Source organism: Barbatula barbatula (genome assembly GCF_947034865.1).
Source record: "Barbatula barbatula genome assembly, chromosome: 4".
Classification (NCBI taxonomy): Eukaryota; Metazoa; Chordata; class Actinopteri; order Cypriniformes; family Nemacheilidae; genus Barbatula; species Barbatula barbatula.
In genome coordinates, this window is record NC_136768.1 from 7,346,552 (window position 1) to 7,368,962 (window position 22,411).

Sequence of the window (22,411 nt, forward strand, 5' to 3'; positions counted from 1 at the left end):
ACCAGCATGCACTGCGATTGTCATTTAACGTGCAGGGGTGGGATTAACTACGACCTCTGAGAAACTCTAATTCATTTCGGAGATCTGATTCGTTCGGTCAATCTGATTAAATGAACCGGTTCACTGAGTCACAACTCACGTGAAACACGCATTTTGTTTAATATCGTTTCCGTTGCATTTTCGATTGAAGTGGCTAGTAAGTGCTATATATGATTGTACAAATCACGATTTCTTTCCAAGCAATCTTCACACAGTCGAGTGATATACAAAAACTTTCCGAGTCGGCTCAACTGAATCATTCCGAACGAACCGGTTAAAGCCAAGATGCGAACGTGATCGCAGGAGGCGTAACCGCGCAGAACCTGAGCTCAAATCCGCACCCTGCCTTACTTATTCACATTCATTGAATCTTCCCCACCGTCGCACAGAGCTTGCATATTCCCACAACAGAGAAATCAATCGTTTACAGCAATGGCCAATTACATCCACGTTCCCGAAAGCGCGCCGCTTGTTCCTAAATTAGATGTGACGGTGGACGAGCACGATTTCAGAGCCGGAGCGTTGAAATTGATCAAGACGCTCAGACCCAACTGGAAACCTTCGGAGGTCAAAATGAAGGTAATTGTCACTCTTTTACCCGTTGCTTACAATTCGACCGCTCGGAGTTCGTCAAAAGCCGGCATGTGGTGACAGAAGCACGTTAACATGCGTAATAAAATGCAGAATGTAAAGCCGAGTCTTCAAATCCTGAGCTGCGTCACCAGATGGATCCATCGGCACCATGGCGCTCGGCAGAGACACCAGCAGCCGAGGCGACCTGTCAAAGCAATGCTGTTGCAATGTTCTTATTTATGGAAAACGTGCTTCTTTCATTCATGCAACAGGGTGCTTTTTAAATGCACAATTAAGACGCGTTTTCAACGAGGAAATAGTTAAAGTAACAAATTTGTAACAGGAAATGGGTGGGCGGAGGATATCTGATGTTTGATATTTTGTAGCCTATACAGTATATGCCACTGTCCACTAGTTTGATGAAATACGTATGTGTGTGCATTTTTGATGACGCTATTTTAAAGATGGTTTATGTATGTGTAATTACGAATTAGTCATTTAAATGTGAGACAGTTAATGGGTAATAACATGTGTAATAATGGTTTAACATACATTTTACAATTGTGCAATATTTAGTTTGTATATATAAACTTAAATATTAAATTTGTGACTTTGTTTAATTCTTTTGTCTATGCTGTCATAATAAAGGCTTACGTTAGAGTAAATTGTAGCCTGTTAAGGAGCCTCATATATATGACTCGTTAATACAAATTCTACAGAGCTGTAATACTTCCACCCCTATGAGGAACCTGTCGAATTCTGTTATGCTTTCTTTTGAGGAGGCTTTTAGTTAGATCCACATGTTTTTAGAAAACATGACCTTACTTAGTTTCATTTTTGAATAACAAAACCTGTTTCTTGCTACGAACGTAGCCATAGAAACCGGCATGAAATAAAAAAGGCAGAAAGCTCCAATACATTGACTCTCCTACATTGAAACTTAATATAGATGATACACAAACACAGATCGCATGTCAATAAATCGTTTTTACGAAGTCTTTAAAGCGACACTTTCAGTTTAACTCACGCAGTTATGCCATTGCTGCCATTCAACATTCCTTATTTTCTAAAATTAGTTTATGTCAATTGTAGGGTGACAAAATTAGTTTTATAGGGCCATCCCGTTCCAGTGGAATAACTGCACTGGTGTTACTGTGACACGACACATATATTAACCTGAGAAGGGTGGAATCAAGATCACAGTGGGAGGATACCTTTCACAAACTTGTGAAGGCAAAAACACCTTTCACGGTCCAATAACCCATTTCGCAGAACTGTCAGTCCTGACTATTCCAAGAACAAACAAACATGCAGGCATTCATATAGTTACAAGTGAAATTTATGTTAGTCCTTTAACTTGTTTTAGACAAGCTGCAATGTTACAGTTCAGGTTTCTGTTGCCTTGGTGCTCGCTACTATGGTGATCCTAAGTCTTTTCTTTTGCTCTGTGCCTGTGGACAAATGTTCGATCGAGTTTCTCAGGTGCTTCGTAATGTCAATGGATTAATGAACTTCCTTCAATGACAGATCACATGATCATTTCTATACAGACACTGGTGCTGTTGTAGGTTATAAGGTGATGTTGCTATAGTCATTTCTATAGTAATCCCAACATTGGGGATCACATTTTAGTTATTTTAATTTCATCATTTTCATTTATAATAATACAATGATTAAAGCGGAAAAACAAAAAATACATTTAAACTAACTTCCCCATGGCAGCGCAAAACCGCATGAAAAAAAAAAGATGAAACGTCAGCAATCTGTTATAAAATTCTTGTAAACTCAATGCCGCTTAGCCTAAGGTGTGGAAGAGTTATTTCCTTGTATAAACAAAATTGGAAGGGGTGTAAGCTGCTTGAATGTAGGAATGAAATAAGATACGCACTGGGATGTTTTCATGAACTTGAAAGCAAAACGGGGTGCTCAGCACATGCCAGTCCCCACTGATGCGGGCAGAAATCAAATTCCTGACGTCCTCTGTCATTGAATTCCAATGCAGATTATTGTGCCCTGGAATGCCAAGCTTCCCAAAACACGCTTCATTTACATTTGTTAGACAATGCAAATGTATTCAGCTTCACCAGGCGAAGTACGCTTTTCTTTTGTTGTCATTAGTTTGTGACATTAGTTTTAGTGTCACTCGTGACACCTTAGTCACACACCTACATTTGTGAAGCGATATTAAGGTGCGGTTTAGTGTTTTGTTATGCAACAGCTATCAAACATTTTTGTTTTTCGGGTATGTATTTCGAAATTACAATATGTTTAGAAATTTGTGGTATTATAGCCTCACAGCCTTATGCAAATATCATTTTATTAAATGGCAAATATTTGATCTGGATAGACTGTTTTTTTTAAATACATCGTCATATTCTTTCTCCCAAACTTGCATTTCTCAAGTGTGAGGTTTCTGGTCAGCTGATTTAGCAAACAAATAAATGCAAAAAGGACTGATAAAGAGCATGTGATGCTGATGCTAACAAAGGTTTTTCTGATGAATCTCTCGAACGGTCAACCTCAAACCATCTGCATGAGTCGATATCTCCATTCGCTTCTTATCTTCCTCTTTTCGCAGTTTTTCACAGACGGCATTACGAACAAGCTGATCGGCTGTTATGTCGGCAGCTCCAGACAGGAAGTGGTCCTGGTACGCGTCTACGGGCATAAGACAGAGCTGTTTGTGGACCGTGAGAACGAGGTGAAGAGCTTCCGCGTCCTCCAGGCGCATCGATGTGCACCACGACTCTACTGTACCTTCAACAACGGCCTGTGTTACGAGTTTCTCCAGGGTGTGGCACTGGAACCTGAACATATCCGTAGCCCTGCCAACTTCAGGTGGGAAAGAAATGCTTGGAGCACTCAAACTATCATTTCATTGCAGTTTTTTTATGGCCCGACTGAGGCCAGAACACTGTTGTCCTTCGTAATACAATGGTAATTGATTAAGAACAAGTATGACGGAGATAGAGACACGGGCGTTGACCTCAAACTAACCAGACGCTTGTAACTTTAACCTTCACCCTGTAATCCTTTAAGACGAGCAATGACGCACTATGGTCTTGCTCACACGCTGACCCAGGCCTCCTGCCAACACATGTGGGTTCTCAGACAGCTGTTAAAGAACAAGGCTACTGTGTTAGCAGGGTGATAGCAGAAATGCTGGCCGATAAGCTATTTTAAACAGTTCCATTTAAAGGAACAGTATTCAAAGGCCTTATTTATTCACCCTTATATTGTTTCAAACCTGTATTACGTTTCTGCTTCAGTGAAACGCAAATGTAGTTACTAAAAATAGGGTTTAGAGCTTTCAAGTTTTAACAGGGCCTCGTTCATTTTCAATGAATTATTTAATCCAGTTCACAAAAGCTGTCTGAAAGATTTATTAATAAATTAAACCGACCCGATCTAAAATTTGGCCCGTTCCTCACACAAAGCTTGTATGCTTCATAAAACATATTGAAAACACATCTCTATTGTGCCTTTGCATCCTCTTCGGAGGTAAAAGGCGTAAGTTTTCATTTTATGGGTTTGCATATATAAAACAAAAAGGACATTCATCAAAATGTGGTCGACTTCACCAGGACTGAATTTTCATATTTGGGTGAACTGTCCCTTTAAGTAGCACACAGCTTCATCATCACCTGAGGATTTATCATACTGAAAATTGTAATACATACGTTTAATTTTTTTAACAGGCACATTGCGAGGCAGATGGCGAAGTACCACGCCATACATGCCCATAACGGTTGGGTGCCCCAATCGGACCTCTGGATAAAGATGAGCAAGTTCTTCTCTCTTGTTCCTTCACACTTTAATGACCCTGAAAAGGACCAGAGGTGAGGACCAACTGTAAACCAAGCTTTTTTCAAATAGGCCATTTCTTCATCTAAACCGTACAAGTAGAGATTTAGAGAACCAAATTGTTATATCTATCACAACACTTTCACATCTCAAAGGTGTTAAACTTCAAAGAGCTCTTATAGGTGATACATTGCCAAAAAATATATCTTAACTGGCAGTGACGTATAGAAAGCCTAAAAGATCCTTCTGATGCATGACATTTCTCTACTTGTTTTCCACTTAAACATGTCCTGTCCGTCCAATCTTACATGACTCATCTTGTCATGGTTTCTGGTACATGCACAGATACACGTATTTGACAGCTAAATGTGTGCTGCCCTGAACTTGTGCAATCTACAAACAGGATAAGCAGCAATGTATATATGAATGTTATTTGGTTCATTTTGCAGGTGGGAAATATTCAGGAGGCAAGTAGATTTTTACATTATCTGAGAGTGCCGCGATGTTCCAAACGGTCTTTAGTACGTTGCTATGTGATGGCTTACTGGACTAGAAAGCACAACTAATTATTTTGTTTTAACGTGTGATGGTTTCTAACTACAGCAATTAGAGCTTTCACAACAAGCACCAAATAACACACCCATGCAGTGTTTCTGTGGTTACATTACTGTATATATACACTCACAACTATACTTGTAATTAACCTACTCACTTGAATTCAGTGCCTTTGGGGGCTAGTGTTGCTTTGTGCATTTACGTTCATAACTTAATGCAATTTACCCAATAATGAAGGCATGTGCGAACACAGCATGTAACTTAATATCACACAAAACGCACACATAAACAATAGGTGGCTGAATAGTCATGGAAGGGGCTGGAACTGATGTTTTTCACCAATTTCTCCCTGTTTTTTTAATAAACATTTTGAATCTTAATTTATATAAATGGTCATGCACGGTTGTAAGTACAAATGTTTCAAGTAGTTTCTTCACAACATTTATCAAACCCTATAATAAATACTTTTAGTAGAGAAACCTGTAAGATATGTTAAATGATTTTCATTTGATTTAAATATTTTTTTTAAATAATTTAATACATTAATAATAAAAACATTTCATTTTCGCATCGGCTGTATTATACCATCAAAGTTGCATGACAAAATAGAGACATATTGAGAATTCTCTGTTTTCATCACAACGGTCCAGATTGTTTTAATATCTTTTTTTAAATGACCTGTTTGCAGGCTGAACAGCGAGGTCCCCAGCATGCCGTGCCTCAGAGAGGAGATGATCTGGCTCCAGAAGAGCCTCTCTAAACTGGGTTCCCCAGTTGTTCTCTGTCACAACGATCTGCTCTGTAAGAACATCATCTACAACCAACAGGAAGGTGAGTCCTACAAACCCCACCTGCTTCCTTCAGCCACAGCGTTTGTTTCCCCAACCCCCTGCCTCAGGTAGGCTTGAATTCAGTGTTTTCACCTAAGTTTAGTACGGATGGCCTTCCCTAAAAGACCTTAAAGCATCAATTTCACAAATGGACCAGGTGAATCCACTGGTTTCCACAAAATGTTTTTTTTTTTTTTTTAATCAAAAGCAAATGTGTGTTTGTGTTGCTTTGGGGAATGTTGCTGTGATGCTGTTTTCATAATGTAGAGACTGGTGACTGTCCTGCGAAGGCGACAGGCTCTGGGGAATGAATGCGAGTGTGACTTGGAAGATAGTGAGCAAGTGAGAAAATGGCAGCAGTAGTCACAAGAAAGCGTATACTTCCTGTCTCTCACATTTTTTTTTTAAGAGACAGCTGCATTTTAACAGTTTAATATAATCACGCCCTAAAGGTACCTGTTGCCATTAAAACGGTTCTTGAACCTGTAAATAATTCACAACAACATACGTTCGGGCATGGAAATACGGTTCAGGAACAGGGTTTGGAGGCAGCTACGACCTTGGGCGCTTGTTTGTATTTGACCTTCACAAACCATAACTTTCAGAGAGGAAGGAGGCTACATTTCTAGAGAAAAATGCCTAGCCACTTCCTCTTTTCAGCTTTTGAAAAACAGACTGCGAAAGTTTTCACTGTAAGTGCCAAAGGTTTTTTTTACCATTTCTGGCCCCTTCATAAAGTGCTACAGTGAACATACAAAGAGCGTTTCGTAATAGCTTTCCGAGACTGTACTTGTTTTTGTTTTTCTTTCTATTCGTTGTCACTCAGGGAGTTAAATAAGTTTGAGTCCCACAGGCTCAACCTGCACAGGAAGCCACCATTGCATTTACATAGAGGCTGTAACTCGTGGCCTCATTGGCTGGCTAATCGACCAATGGGGATGCTGTGTGGCGGGGGTGTGCGTTTATGAGATGAGCCGTGTTTGTTCTTAAAGGGGAGGTGCCCATTGGCCTCTCTGCAGTGAAGCTGTGTGTGTTCTGTGACAGATGTGAGTTTGCCAAATCTCTTCATCTGCTGCACAGGGCTATAGCCACTGACTGGAGATGTTCAGTGTGTCCCGCTAGGATGCCACCGGGTCTGGTAACAACCTCACGTGTCTCTTTCTGTAGACCAACACTTCTGTCCAATGTCAATCAAACTTTTCCTACACACCGTAAGCTTTAGAGCAATTGGAATGCAAGGCCAACACATGTGAACACATAGGCACAGTAAAAATAGCACACAAATGAAAAAAAACAGGATGTGATTTTGTTTTAAAGGGGTCATGTCATGTCACTTTTTAAACACACAAATGATTATAGAAAAGGAATAGAAATACACTAAAAGTAACTAATCGTTATATTATATTTATTATTTATTTACGGTGATATTTAAGCATCTGGCAGACGCTTTTATCCAAAAGCGACTGTTGCGCTGCAAACGCAATGATCTATCATTTGAGCCACAGGACTGCTACAGGACCTTAGAGGACAAACGAAAGCATGACATGACCCCTTTAAAAATACATTAAAAGGACATTGCATTACACATTTAGATTGCATCAGAGGAGTAAGGCTTTGAATTCTGAAGTCAGCACTGTACACATCACACTCACTGTTCAACAAATACGTCATTGCTTGCTAGACAGACTCTACATGCCTCTAGATGGCAATGTTGCCCATTTTCTCTTTACCTCCTGTCTTTCCAACCCTGTGGCCTACGATCGTCTGAACCGTCTTTCATTTTTGCACTTCAAGTCGTTCGCTTGACTCCGATGTGAATAATTCTTCTATTTTTACCACTTTCTTCGTGTTTTCTCCTGTAGATAACAAAGCTGTTTGTGTATGACTTTTTTTTTCACCAGACAAACAAGATATTTCCCAGAAAACATGTAAAACTTGCAATGACAACTCGCACATATTTTGTAGTGAAGTAGGAAATTGTGTTTGCGTGCAGTTTTTGTGCCCCATTCAGAATACAGGTAATATTTTTAGACGGGCGCCCACTCTCGATCTGTCATCGGCTCAACCAATGATTTATGTTCAAGGCCAACCAATGTTGTTTGAGCAACGATTTGATAACTCCACAGTGGTTACGCTTTCATGGAAAAAACCTTATTCGTAGTTAACCCTGCATGCTCAGAAAGAATAAGAGACATAAAAAATGCACGCTTCACCCTTAAACTGTAAACAAAATGGAACTACAAATGTTATTGCAAGTTTTTCACTTTTCCGTTCAGCACACACTTATAAATATAACATGCTGTTTATCTTGCATGCTGTGAGTGCATGGGATCTGTTTATTTCTGTCATTTGTGTATACTTTCATGTCTTTCACCAGAATGCAAATCCTTACTCCTTTACACAGATGTCATTTGATCTGTCATTTAAATTGCAGCTAAACCCCATGTAGTGTTGGTTTGCTAATACAGGCATAGAATGTTACAGTAAAAAAGAAAAAGGGTTTAGAGGACAGTGCCTGTGCGCTTTTATCAACTAATTCTCGTTCGTTTGCCCTCCCGCAGGAAATGTCAAATTCATTGACTACGAATACGCTGGTTACAATTACCAAGCCTTTGACATTGGGAATCACTTCAATGAATTTGCAGGTAATGAAATACGACCATCCATTATTAGACGAGGCAATGACACGGAGTTGAGAAACCCGTTTTACAACATGGCCTGTGACTGTAAATGATTGTGTGCGGTTTTTGGGCGTCATTCACAGGTCTGAATGAGGTGGACTACAGCCTGTATCCTGGTCGAGAACTCCAACTGCAGTGGCTTAGGGCCTATCTGGAGGCATACAAAGAATACAAATCATTGGGCACAGATGTGTCCGATACTGAGGTTGAGGTGCTCTATGTGCAAGTCAACCGATTCGCATTGGTGAGTAGAAACTGTGACGCATTTCGGTGCCTTGTGCTGCATATAACATGCAGCATATACAGATATGTTTAAGGAACATGAGTTTTATTTATTTTTTTACTCGTTTAACAGGTTATAGTTGTTGTCAAGGTCCAGAAAAGTACTAAAGTGGTTAAATTGGTCCGTCCGCTCATAGTGGCTAAATAGATTACTTTGATACTTTGTGCGAAAAACAAACCAAAATCATGACTTTAATCTATCTAAATATATATATATATATATATATATATATTCTCCTCTGTCTTGTCAGTCTATGGCGTTCATGAGAGCACTTCGCTGGCATTCGGATGGGCAAAAAAGTGAAAGTCTTCCTCAATATCGATATCAGACATTTTGAGAAGATTAGATTATATATTAGATTGTAAACACAGAGTCGCCAGTCAGAACGCCGGCGTCTGTCCCCATCGAATGCGCAAGCGTCGAAGTGCTCTTACAAGTAAGGCCACAGTGTTAATGTTAATCATAATAAACAAAAGTAGGTACTGCAAAGACTAAGGGGTGTGATAATGTTTACAAAGCACAGTCTGAGTTGGTTGCGAGATCCTGTCTGTTCTGAGTCATCTGACTCTTGCAGAGACCAAATTGCTTTTCGGTGCAGTTCTCTAATGATTGTGCTTTTATTATAGACCAGGAAACCCGTGATCTGCACTCACATGATGGAAAGATTGATTCAGTCTGATCACAGGGGCTTTTACGTGATACATTTTATTAGCTTTTACCTTACTGTCAGTGATCCAAAATCAACACAAACAACTTGCATGCAGCATTTTCCCCCTTTTTAATGGGTCCACTAAAGGAAACTGTGTTTTCTTAGAAGGCGTAGGTCAAATGTTTCTAAGCAACAGTGACGCACAATCTGTTGTGTTTATCTTTAGTGTCCGGGTGAAAACAAGTGTCACAGAGTAAAACATTTTTGTGTTTCATGATGAAATAAGATATCTACACATACATACATAAATACACATAAAATAACACAAAATGATCCTTACGTTATGGACTTGTGTTCTTGTTCTATTCAGGCTTCACATTTCTTCTGGGGACTGTGGGCTTTAATCCAAGCGCAATACTCAACCATCGACTTTGACTTCCTGGGGTGAGATTTGACTTCCTCTTAACATTATTTTTCACATTTAAAACACCACAAACTCACACTTTACGTCACATTTGTTTTTGCAGATACGCAGTCCTTCGTTTCAGCCAGTACTTCAAGATGAAGCCAGAAGTCACATCACTGCACCTTCCAGAATAATTTCTCAGGTTGTGGCTCGCTCTGGCGAAGCGCTCCCCCTGGTGGACACAAGTACTAACTGGAAAGCTTTTCAAGTTTTTGTAGACTGGAAACTTGCAACTTGTCTGAAAACTTTTAGATAAGCCCCTGAACTCATCTCTGAACTCTGAACGCCTCATCAAGTCGGATTAGTGTGGTAGAAAAACCAAGAACCTAAGCCCTCTCCGCATCTATCTGCTGGTTGAGAGAGGGTCATCCCGTGCCGTAGTTGTAGCGCACTTTCAGTCGAGTTATATTGCCAATATTGCGAACCAGCAAGAACCTAAGCCTTCTCTGCAGAGAGGGTCACCCCGTGCCCTAGTTGTAGCGCACTTCGGTCGAGTTATATATATATATATAACAGTTGACATTTGCTACCACGCACAATATCCTCGGCTCACTTTGGATCCATGAAATATCCATGTATGTGTAAAGCGCTGGAGAATTTAAAGTAAACCACCTTGATATTATTTCCCGTGAACCTCCGACAACAACAAATACTATAATTTACACAATAAGGTCCTCTGGAGTTGTTTTAGCAACCTACTAAAGGTCTTTCCTTCTTGTTTACACAACTTTTAAGGGGAGAAGTCCGAGTACTGTATAGCAAAGGTGGGTTTACTATACGTATCGGTCGCTGATGCCGTGAACGCCGAGCTTCAGGCGTTGCTGTTTCTACGAGGGGTCCTTTTGGTGAGATGTGGAATACAGGGACCAATAGTAGCGTTGTCTCTGTTTCTGAATGAAGATTTTCTCCTCATCCCGTCACTGTGAATTTATACTTTCTCATCAGTTTCCTCAGCGTGGTGCTTGGAGAATATAGAGAAAGTAGCCGCGACTGCTGCGTGAGCGACTCTGATGGCCACACCAAAGTGCTGATATTTCTGGCTTGTACATGTTGCACAGTGTATTTTTCAACATAGTAAAAGTAACGTGGTGATATTTACTGTTTAAAAGGATGGTTTTATATTGATTTAAACAAAGCGATTGTGAGCGTATCGGCTGCTAGACGCGCTTAGCTATCGCTTTCACTCGACTTGCGCCACAACAGCAGAGCTAAGCCTTCTTTGCACAAACTTGAGAACAAACTCAGTCCTCGCTTGTATTTCAAATCGGACTCTTCAAACTAGTACTAGTAGCAGATAAATGATATAAGCTGTAAGATTTATTTAACACTTTATTCTCCCGGTTACGCATGTTATGAGTCGCTGTACTAAAACACTTCATTCATTATGAATACGACGTAATTCTGTCATTCCGCAGGGATTACACGTAGGTCATTAGTTTCGTCAATAAATTCTTATTAAAGCTTAAATTAAAATCATTTTAAGGGGTTTTCTTTGGCAAACCTCATCTTTGAGAATTAAGTGTTTGCCTTTGCGCCGCCTGGCCATCCTCATTTACCTCATTTTCAAGCCACACGCAACCACATACAATACTGTAAATATTAGAAACTGTGAAATTCCGGTGTTTTATTGTATTTTGAAGTATGCTTCTTTTTCTATGCCAGTTCTTTTGTAACTGTCAGTCTAACAACTCGATTATGATTTAGAACTGTCACGGACCACACCGAATGCTACGTTTGTATTTTTATTTCACTTTCAGTAATATACATGTAATATGCCCAGAAAATAATTTGCGTGTCACTTTTTGCAGTTAGCTGTTACTGAGATAACAGATATCTTTGCACTCTATACAACAGAAAGTGACGGGAAGTTCCAAACTTTCAGCCAATCAAGTGCTTCGGGTGCACATTCGAGTTAACTTTGTACAGAACTGCCTCATGCAAGCGTCTTCTGGCAGTTTGAGTATAGGTGTTTACGCACAGCTGTAAACAAACTGTCAAAGAAAGAAACGTTGTGTAAACTATGTCCATTGTGAATAACTAAATTGAGAGTGTCATTTTTCTAATCTGGGGATGAAATCCTGAAGTGTTCTGTATCATATTATTTGAATAGACATAAAATTATACATATTTTGCCTGTATTTCTTGCCTTGTCTTTTAGTGTATATAATATTTCAGATCATTTTTAAACAGTGTGCACACAAGGAGCTCCTAATATGAATAAAACTGTGAGGTTACACAGAGAAACCGGTCCCGTTGCCTTTGTTTGTTTTGCACCACACCAATGTCTATTTTAATGGCAAATTGAGTTTTAAATAACGGATTGTGCCAACACTTTGTTCGCGCAATTGGGTAACAGGGGAGATGAAGAAATCATGCCTGTATTTTACGCTACAAAAAGAAATAATTATAACAGCGCTCGGTTCGTGTCGTAATTGAATTAGTTTCCGTCCCTGCAGCGGCTTCCACTGAGAGCTCCACATTAATTACCAAATTCAATATCTGATATTCACGCCTCAACTTATTTCCATTTTACAAAGGTCAAATTACAAACACTTTACAAGTGCGTGTGATAAACAAAACATGCCAAGTGGTACGATTTGACTCTTTTATTATTGTATGTAAATGAGGCGAATAAAACAGTAGGATGTGTATGCATTTACTACAAATATGATCAACTTAGAAAAGTGTTTCGTACACAAACAGGCCTACATTCTGTAATACAGCATAGGATGCATCTTGACGAAAAGCCCATTTGGTTTTTTCACAACAGGTGGTAGACATGGACCAAATGACTGCAAAAGCTTAAAAGCATCTATACTCTACGAGACGAAGCTCGTGTTTCTCTTAACGCGCCGCGGGAGGGTGTAATAAAGCCATACAGTTATGGCAACATGTCCCATAGAGACAAGGTCACGATAATGCGTTTTGAGGAATAAAGATGTAAAAGGCACAAACAATGTGCGGCGGGTCAGGCGTTCATTCATCTTGATTAGACGTGCCAACCTAATTACAAGCGGATGAAACAGTAATTAGCACAAGTCTCACCTCATTAATCACATAAGCTATTTTTATCTGATGAATGGCTCTTTAAACATGGGGGGATATTTATATTTGGGGTAATTGTACGCAGCTTGCTGGATCTAGTTTTACTTCACAGTAACCTCATTAGTTTATCATTGTTTAATGGACGCTGTTGTCAGCGCCGATGTACGTTTCTACTCAATGAGATGATTTCAGGACGCTGCAATGCTGATTCAATATTTCTGTGGGTATAAATAAGATGTTTTAGGGGCTGGACATCTGCATCAGCAAATAGAAAACACATTATAAATAGAAAGCATATATATGGGTTACCCAACCTGATATTTATAGTTTTGTCTACAAGAATGAACCATTAGGTGTTGACACCATTACAAGATAACTTACTGTAGTGTGTTTTGGGCCTTATTCCCCTGCTGAAAAAGCCCCATAGAAACCAAATAGAAACCATTACAGAAATTGTAAGGGTTACCATTTAAATATGATTATGAAACATTCGCTTTGTGTAGTGTGTTTTGGGCATATTCCAGTAGGATTGAACACCCGACCAACAGAATACGTCACACACCCGTAGACACCAAAACAGTTTCCATTAAAATGAATACAAATCCCTTTAAAGCCATTAAAACCATTCCAACTTCTGTAATGGTTTCAGCAGGGTCAAGATTTAAGGGTTTTGTAGTGGTTCCTATCCACCAGATAACATTCCACCAACAGAACCACATTACCGGTAGAGATCATCAGTTCAACATTTGTATTATAACCATTTAATCCATTTAGATTTCTGTGATGGTTGCTATTGTCTTATTCAGCAGGAAAAAGGAAAGAAAATTAACATTTTATTATTTTTATGTGCGTTAGCTTTGAGGCCATTTATATTATAATCAACTACCTCGTATACAAAGCTTGCTTGTGGTAGACATACATTAAGAAAGAACTATTATTATAACTAAATATAATTTATAATCATATGAGCAGTTTAAAATGATCTTTAATTCAATATATTGTGTTAAATGCAATCCAACAATGGTTACAATTATATTTATATCCAGGTGCATTATATTATTTTGACATGTCATTTAAATCAAACTGCTTAACCACGTCCATGCAGGGGAGTAATTGTTGAAACAAATAAAAAGCTATTGTGCAGTCAAAGATTGCCATCAAGAAACATCTGGCAACAGCAGGCCGGTGGAGTGTTTGTCTCTACAGATGTGGAACACTTCCAGCTCAGATGTATTACAAAGCGTACATGCAGTAGGCAGTGTCATGGCCCGGATCAAAGCCTCAAATTGAGGAGCTAAAGATGGAGAATCAGATTAACTTCTCTCACACAATACCAACAGCTGTTCATAACGCTCAGAGCTCAAGATATTTTCTCAGATTAACAGCGATGACAATACCAGCAGCTGCTGTTGGAGTGGATGATAACAATAGAACGATGGAGAAAAAAACATGCGCTAGTGACAAAGGGGTTGACAGCCTCAAACGCTTTACATCACACAATCCCCGAGGATCAAACCAGCTTTGTATCAGAGCGCCGCTCGACACTTATGAGCGGCCTTCAAAACTAATCTCGGCGCTGCAGCTTTTCAGCGAGCAAATCCCGACTATGATAGCATTCTTACAGTCCCGCTGTCTGTGATAAAATGACTGTTTGAACACCATTAACACCCTGATTTAGTCTGCTAACCATATTGAAGCGCCGTCGACAATGGGATTGTGCTTGTGTGGTCCACACAAAATGACTGTGTGGGTCTTTGTTGATAGAATTACTGTCTTGATTAATAGTTTAGTCAATACTTAATCCTTTTTCTCTCTGTATTTCTGAAGCCAGTTAAATTTACATTTATGCATTTGGCAGACGCTTTTATCCAAAGCGAATTACATTGCATTGTTTTATACATTTGTGACTGACTATGTGCAACCCCCTGGGATCGACCACATGTCCTTGGCGTTGCTAGTGCCATGCTCTAACCTCAGAGCCACATTAAAGCTGTTAAAAACAATATGTAGGTCAATGGTTTTCCTAATTTCAGTGACCAAGACATTATCAGATAGACTTGTGAGAAAACTTAATCAAAACATCATAGACTTCCATTGTTTTTATTCAAAATTTATATTATCTGTCCTACCTCTAAAGGCTGAATGCTTTATATGTTGGCAGACACTTTTATCCAAAGCAACTTTCAGTGCATTTAAGATGTACATCTTTCAACGTTATGCATGCTCCCTGGGAATCAAACGCATAATGTTTGCTCTGATAATGCGATGGCCTACCAATTGAGCAACATACTTTTTCTATACACTTGACTGCCAAGTTGTTCAAATTCACAGTTGAACTCACTGAACCTCAGGAATCACGTGGCTGACCTTCAGTTCCTAATGTGCCAAATGATATTATCTTTGGGGTCAGAGGTCATCACACACAAGGTTAGGGAATGCCATTAATGTTGTGCAGAAGGTCATTGATTATGATCAGGCACGCTCTTCTCATTAGCATATTTCACATGACTGATTCACAAACCTTTGTGTCTTTCCATGTGTGTTTGTATTTTAGATATGAACAAAAGCCATAAATATTGATGTTTGTAACGGTTTTGTATAGATTGTATCTTTCTGTATAAATAAACAGGAACCGGGCGACATTAAACGTGATATAAAAGCATTATTTGTCTATTAATATAACGCATGTTTAAGAAGCCACATGTCTACCTTGTGACAAAATGTATCTGCAAACAACGGCCAATAGATGGCAGCATCGTGCTGTCCATTGCTTCTAGTTATACAGGGGACACCTACTGTTGAAGATGCTCCTCGTCTTTGGTTTATAGCTACAGCTTTAGTAAGAACTAAAACCTTTCCTTATTGATTATGTTAAATATGTGGATGGAAGTGATTTACCAGCAGAGCTAAATAAATGTATTTTAAAGTAAATGTGTATAGGACATGAACTGTCAATCAGATACAGCAGGGTCCTTCACTTACCCTTCGACTAAATCTGAAACAATTTTAAGCATTTGTATATTTTTTAATATGCATGCAGTTCTTATGACCTCATATTTAAAGGAGATACTACTTCAATATTGTCACCACACAGGACCATTTAAGCAAACTAAAACATCTAAAAAAAGTAGCTTAGAGAAAACAGATTACATAGCTTTAATAGAAAACAATATTAGGCATTTGCCTCCCTAATGCATTTAGATTCAAATCTCAATCATATCTCAAATTTTGATTTTAAATAAAAATGTCCACATTCATGTTAGTTGACAATAATTGATATATTTTAAAATGACTTTTTAGATTTCCTTGTGATGTTCTAAATTATGGAGAACAAATGTGACAAACTATATTTACATTAACTACAATGTTACAATGTTCCTCTACAGAGGAAGAGAACTTTCTTATTTTCTTATTTATATTTAAGTTTTTTTCACACAACATATTACAACATTTTAACACTTATTTTATTGAAGTCAAAATATTTTCACATTCTTATGGTAAATATAGGTTATGGAATATAACAATTATACGAGAAATATCATATAAAATATTATTTTCAGAAAAATGCCACATGACATGTTTTCCCCTCATTCTGAGTAATGCAAAATATCAAATGAATAATTTATTCAATTTATGTGTAAAAACAGTGTGTTCAGTGTCTGTAGGTGAAACCGTTGGAGGTTTTCTAAGGTGTTACTGTACCACTTGTGTGTTTTGCGAGTCGGTGGGACAATAGTTCATCTGTGCCCCACACAAGAGGGCGGAGCCGCTATCGCCAGGGAGACCAAACCCTCCTCAACTGATTGGCTAAATTGGGATTTTGAATAGTTTACTTTGGACCCACTCTGTTTGTAGGATTTTGTTCTCAATTAAACGTGGAATGCAAAGTTTTTTTTGCGGGGCCTGTGTGTATGTGTGCCCTTTCTTTGTATTCATAGGCAAATATAAAGGTCTCCTTAGAGAGGTTTGTGGAGAGAATTATATCACCTACTCCAAAGTTAGCTTTTCTAAAACCGCCTTTTTGGAGCTCTGATTTAAATCTACGGATGTCAGTGAACCTACGGGTCACAACGGCTGTTTTACTGTCTAAACAGATCACTATCAGAGCCACATGATTATATTTTAAATGTAAAACACCATTAGTCTTTTAGTCTCTGCCAGAAGAAATCATTCATATCTAGATGTATTTAAGTATAGTTTGTGCAGTTGAACGAAATAAAGAGTACAGTAACTGTAGAAGATGTATCGTCCTTAATGAAGCTACATAAGAACACAATTTTTCAAGAACTTTAAAATGCGTCTCTATAGCCTTTAGTTGCGGGAATAACATAAAAGAGTTGACCAATCCAAGGCAACACAAAAACAGGCTTTATTCGAAGCATGAAAATCTGTCTAATCTAAAATAATTAATACGTCCTTGAGAAAAACAAAAGAGAAGCACACAAAGCGAGAGACAGGGCTATAGAGAGCAGATAGGGCTTATAATTGTTTTCAAGTCTTGGGTTATCTGTAAATGAGTTTGTTGTGCTGCAAAAACACTTTGTTTCCTGTCTTTTATATAGCTCCTTTTTTCACTTTCTTTTTTGCTTTCTTTTCCTCGTCTTTGTTTCTTGTCATCTCTGCTCTCATATCTCGCTGGCTTTCATAAAGCTCCTGCTACAAATTCTTTTGTGCGCCAGGCTTTTAACATCTTTGCCTGGCTATTTATTTTTCCACTCCGCTTTCACGTCGGACTTTGAATCCGTGCGACAGGAGACGTTTTACCTCTGCTTTTACTGGTAATTAGGCGGTGTCCTCTCTCACCCCGTGACCCCCGTGAGCTGCATCAGGGTTGTAGAATAAACAAGCACGGAAAAGCCTCGGCATTAACAAAGACGCAGATGTTTGTGTTTTGCTGTCATTTAGTTATTTGTCTGTCTGAGTGCAAGTAATCTTGGGGAAAAGTGGGGAAATTAGTCATTTGCTCGCAACGTTTGTTCAAAAGGTAATATCAAATACCTTTTTAAAAAAAAGATAAATATTCTTATGTACAACAATATAATTTGTGAAGATAATATAGTCATTGGTAGTCCAATCCAGGCTCGCAAGTGGTTGAAATGTATTTGCATAGATCAACATATCCATGTAAGCATTTGTCTACACAAACTACATTTTAATTATGATTATTAATAATATTCAGAACGAGTTGGATTGGATGATAAAATCAACAAGTGCCAGCATACATGAAAACGCCTTCAGCATCCCAGGTGGTACCACACAAAGTTGGCTGAGAGATTTCCAGTGTGATGAGCTAAAATATAATAGTGATTTCTTTTGGTTACAACATTTTGCACACATATTTAATTTTTGTATTTCCAAACTTTTCCCCACTTTTTTAAATAGTAATACAGAACACTACAAAACCAAGGGATAGGTAATTACCTTAAAAGATTACCCCTTCAATAAAATGAAATAAGCAGAATTCTTTTTGTCATTTTGCACAACAATCTCGCCAAAAGTGAGAAAGTTACACAAAGTGAAAAGCCTCGCTTGTCATTTACAACACTATCAAATATATAAAAAATACAGGTAACAGCTTAATATAGTCCCTCAAGGGACTGTCACATATCTATTTCCAACATAATTAACTGAAGGATCTGTGTTCTGTGGTCATTTCAATTTAAGACGTCACCCCACATTTCCAAACAGGCAGTCTGGGACATATTGCAAATCGTTTACAAAACGTCGCAGTGTTCCAGGGTACGCCATTAGTCTTGCTAAGGTCACACGAGCCCTCATGTGACCAGTCCTTTGGGTCCCCACCCCCACAACGCATTCGTATTTCCACGAAGCAGCCCCAGGGGAACAGGGTTTCCCAGACGCATCTCCAAACTTCAGTCATTCTGTCAGATAAACGCCGCTTCAACCGAGCCCTATTTGCATTGCGAGTTTCATTAAATCTCCAAGTGTCATTACAGTTCATATTCTTAATTATACCACGAATTTCCCTCAGGGAACTTTGAGGAGGCCACTTCTCCCGCCGATCTGTCCATATGGTGTTTAATTAAAAGTTTTCTTTAAGAGTAAATTGCATTCAATTCAATTAAAACTGTAATGTCACAGCGAAATAATGGGCTCAGCTACTCTGGTGGAAAAAGGGATATCGTTTTGCAATATTTGCAGTGAAAAGTGCAGATCTTGTTTTTTTTTTCTTTCAAAAAACGCAGAGCAACATATGCAAGAAGCAAAAATCACTAAAAACCTCCTACATGTTATCAGGCCCCAGGCACTGCACATTAACATTGCTGGAGCTATTTCTAGATTCCACTCTTGGATTTCATACCATGACAAATGAAGCGTTGGAGTTTGGAATTCCTATTTATCTACAGCGAACAGAGGCACCTCTTTGGGGGAGAAGAATGGAGGGTTTAAGGCAGAGAGACAAAAAAAATCCATTTTGTAGGATAAATAAAAAAAATAGATGCCGTTGTGTTTTTGGAAGGTAAACTGGCGCGCTCATGTCTGGTGAGAGGGCGGCGGAGTGCCGGTGTCAAAACATTTCTATCAGGCCAGCAATGCCAGACTGTTCTCTATGCAGTGTGAATTTAATAACGTAAGGGCAGATACAGTCCCGAGGGCAGAGTGGGTGACCACAGAACATCTTTAAACGGGGGAATTACAGATTGTTTTTAAGAACATCGCGGCTCCTTCACAACCATCTGCTGGGATTGAGGTGTCTTCCTTTTTTTATTCCAAAAGCCAAAAACCTCTAAATCGTCACGGAGAGTAGAAGATAAGTTGAATTCTTACCCTCTTCTCCCTCCCCCTCGATCTCTTTCTCACATTTTTGAACACTGAAGGCCCCTGAAGCATAAACAAAGCCCACTGTATTTCCTCTGTGAGTGTAGGGAAATGGAGAGCGGTTTTGGCTCCGTGCGGCCGTGCCTCTTACGCATGCTAACAGACTCCTCAAGCCCATGCTGCAGTGTTTACCCACACGCCACAGACAGGTCAGGGCCATTCACAAACAGAAGTCTGGACAAAACACTGTGAGCTGTTGCAAAATCGCTTCCAGATCGATGAGGAAAAACCATGTTATGTAACCCGAATCAAAAGGGAAGCTCAAACAGGTTTTCCAAATAGATTAACAACAAGTTGACAAACAAAAGTGTTCAAGTGCTTAGATCTATTGTTTTATTTTTTTAAACCTTACAAAACAAATTTTGAGAAATGTTTTGCTTGCGTACTTGATCGGTTTTTATAATAAAAACATACCAGTTATCTGATGCAATGTTTAGGGCCCTAAAAATACTTTTTTTAAATGCCATACACACCAAGAGATGCACACATTACCGACTTTCATCATCGGAACAACCGGTACACATTTCCGATTCTGAAAGTGACATTTAAAATCCCATTTGAGGCAAAACAAGAACAATGGCAGAGAGTTTGGAAAAGCATTTGAGATTCTTTCAGAGGTACTAATGCTTGTATTGTTTTGCCTTGACTTTAGGGTCCCAGCACCTATATGTTTGCATTCAGACTCGCCGTTCTTTAAAGAGTAAGAAAAGATATTTCTGCACCATCCTTAATGCTCTGAATGCTAAATGTTTTACCTGGCAAAGGCCAACAGTATTGATAGAGACGATATATTCTATAGAGTACCTTGTTGAAAATACTACATTTTTTACCATGGTGCACATATCAAAGTACCATAGTATGACCATGAGTATTATCTGATGACATCACAGTAAAATGGCACAGCAACAGTAGTTTTTATAAACACCAAAAAACAATATGATAATAGTGACAAAACACATAAAAGGTATAAATATAAATGAAGGTGAATAAATATTTCTTTTAAAAAACATATATAACCTTTCAGCATTTTTAAGACATTGTGAGATCAACTGTCTGCCGCAGAAACAATAAGGGTGAATCACTGATATTTGTAGTACACAAAGTCTATAATTTTTGATTGTATATTCACAAAAAACTGTGTTTTAGACTACTTTTTGTCTAAGAGTGTAAACCTGTATTGCGTACCTGATGTTGTGTGACAGTATCTCATCCCTTCCGCTTTCTATATGAATATGCGGTATGGCAGATACTCCCCTCTGACTTCATTCTGCAATTTAAAAATAGAAAGGAGTTTTAAATCTCAAAATATGACTCTGTAGTCACGTGAAGCTTCAGGCTTTGTGATGTATAAATCACTTCACGTTCCTGTACGAGAGTGATAAATGCTAACAGGTTTGGGCTGCTGGAGGGAAATCATGAATGAAACTCCACTCAAGCTCAGAAATTTTCCTCCAGGACAAATTCGGAAAATAAAGGTGAAGCTGGGATGTGGAAGAAATGCTGTCAGATAAACAAACATAACAAATGAGATGTTTAACGTCTCAATTGTTTCTTCTAGACAGCGTGAAAATGAAATGAACAAAGAAACATTTTCTCTTGATCATAATGTACGAGATTTCTACGTGATCGCAAACATTTCTCATTTTTTAAGATCTAGTTTCTTTTTTGTTATTGCGTCATTGTATGCTACTTATTGAAGGCAGATTCTCAATGTGACACTTTCCACCAAACAGTGTGACAACGTGCCCCTTCATCGCATGGTATAAAACTGATTTTCCTTTTTTCTGGGCGCTGGAAATGATCAATAACTGATTTTGCATCCACATTTGTTTAATTTGCAAAAACAAACAAATAGTTACAGCCAAAGCTATTGCATATCATTCATTACATTCAGTTCTTGACCATCAAGTTATTGCTTTGACTCGGTTTAAGGTTCTCATTTAAACTCGTCCTTGTTTGTTCATATCGAGTCCGCAACGCTAATCTAAACAAATCACCCAAAGGCTCTGTGGTCTCTTCATGTGACCCATCTTCTCATCTGCATGTACTTAGCGAGTGAGAGAGATCGCAGAACTCGCGGGCACCGACTGTGGAAACTCGGAGAGGGACACATTCTTCACTTTTAATTGAGTGTCAAGAGTGGTCTACAGATTAACTGAGCTCCTATCATACAGATAAAGCGGCGCTTCGGTATTTGTTATTGGTATTTACGGACTGTCATCGCTCCCCACTGGCTGAAGGGATTAGAGCCGCCAGCCAACGGCTTAACGGGACGCTGAGAAACCCATCGCAAAAAACAATCACAGATTCTCTCCGTCGAATGGCCCTAAAATACACACTTTCTCAAACTTCCCCTAAGCAAGTCTCTTGATGACAACCCCTTCAAGAGACTTGCTTAGGGGAAGTTTGAGAAAGTGTGTATTTAAGGGCCATTCGAGGAAGCCTGTGATGTTTAAATTAAGATTTTGTGAACAGGTTTACGTTCGCTAGTAGGGATGTAAGAATATTATCGATATCGTGTAATCGCAATAGCAAAATTGTCTCAATATTATCGTGGTCACATGACTGTATGAAACAATAGGTCTTCCGGGCCTAACATAGAGAATGTTAGAATAAACTAAAGATGTTACCTTTGGCAAGGTCCAT

At 38.8% G+C, this 22,411-nt stretch overlaps 1 protein-coding gene across 2 annotated transcripts; it reads left to right on the forward strand.

Annotated features, from left to right (window-relative positions):
* Positions 1 to 334: 334 nt before the first annotated feature.
* Positions 335 to 12,128, forward strand: etnk1 (ethanolamine kinase 1). 2 transcript variants are annotated; one of them, XM_079454955.1, is made up of 9 exons: positions 356 to 618; positions 3,191 to 3,450; positions 4,311 to 4,451; positions 4,866 to 4,883; positions 5,660 to 5,802; positions 8,363 to 8,446; positions 8,566 to 8,726; positions 9,785 to 9,858; positions 9,942 to 12,128. In XM_079454955.1, exons 1-9 carry the CDS (start codon positions 472 to 474, stop codon positions 10,012 to 10,014), a joined length of 1,101 nt encoding a protein of 366 aa, XP_079311081.1. In that variant the 5' UTR covers positions 356 to 471; the 3' UTR covers positions 10,015 to 12,128. The 2 variants fall into 2 exon arrangements, with proteins under 2 accessions (XP_079311082.1, XP_079311081.1); XM_079454956.1 differs by lacking the exon at positions 4,866 to 4,883 and having other exon boundaries at positions 335 to 618.
* Positions 12,129 to 22,411: the final 10,283 nt, after the last annotated feature.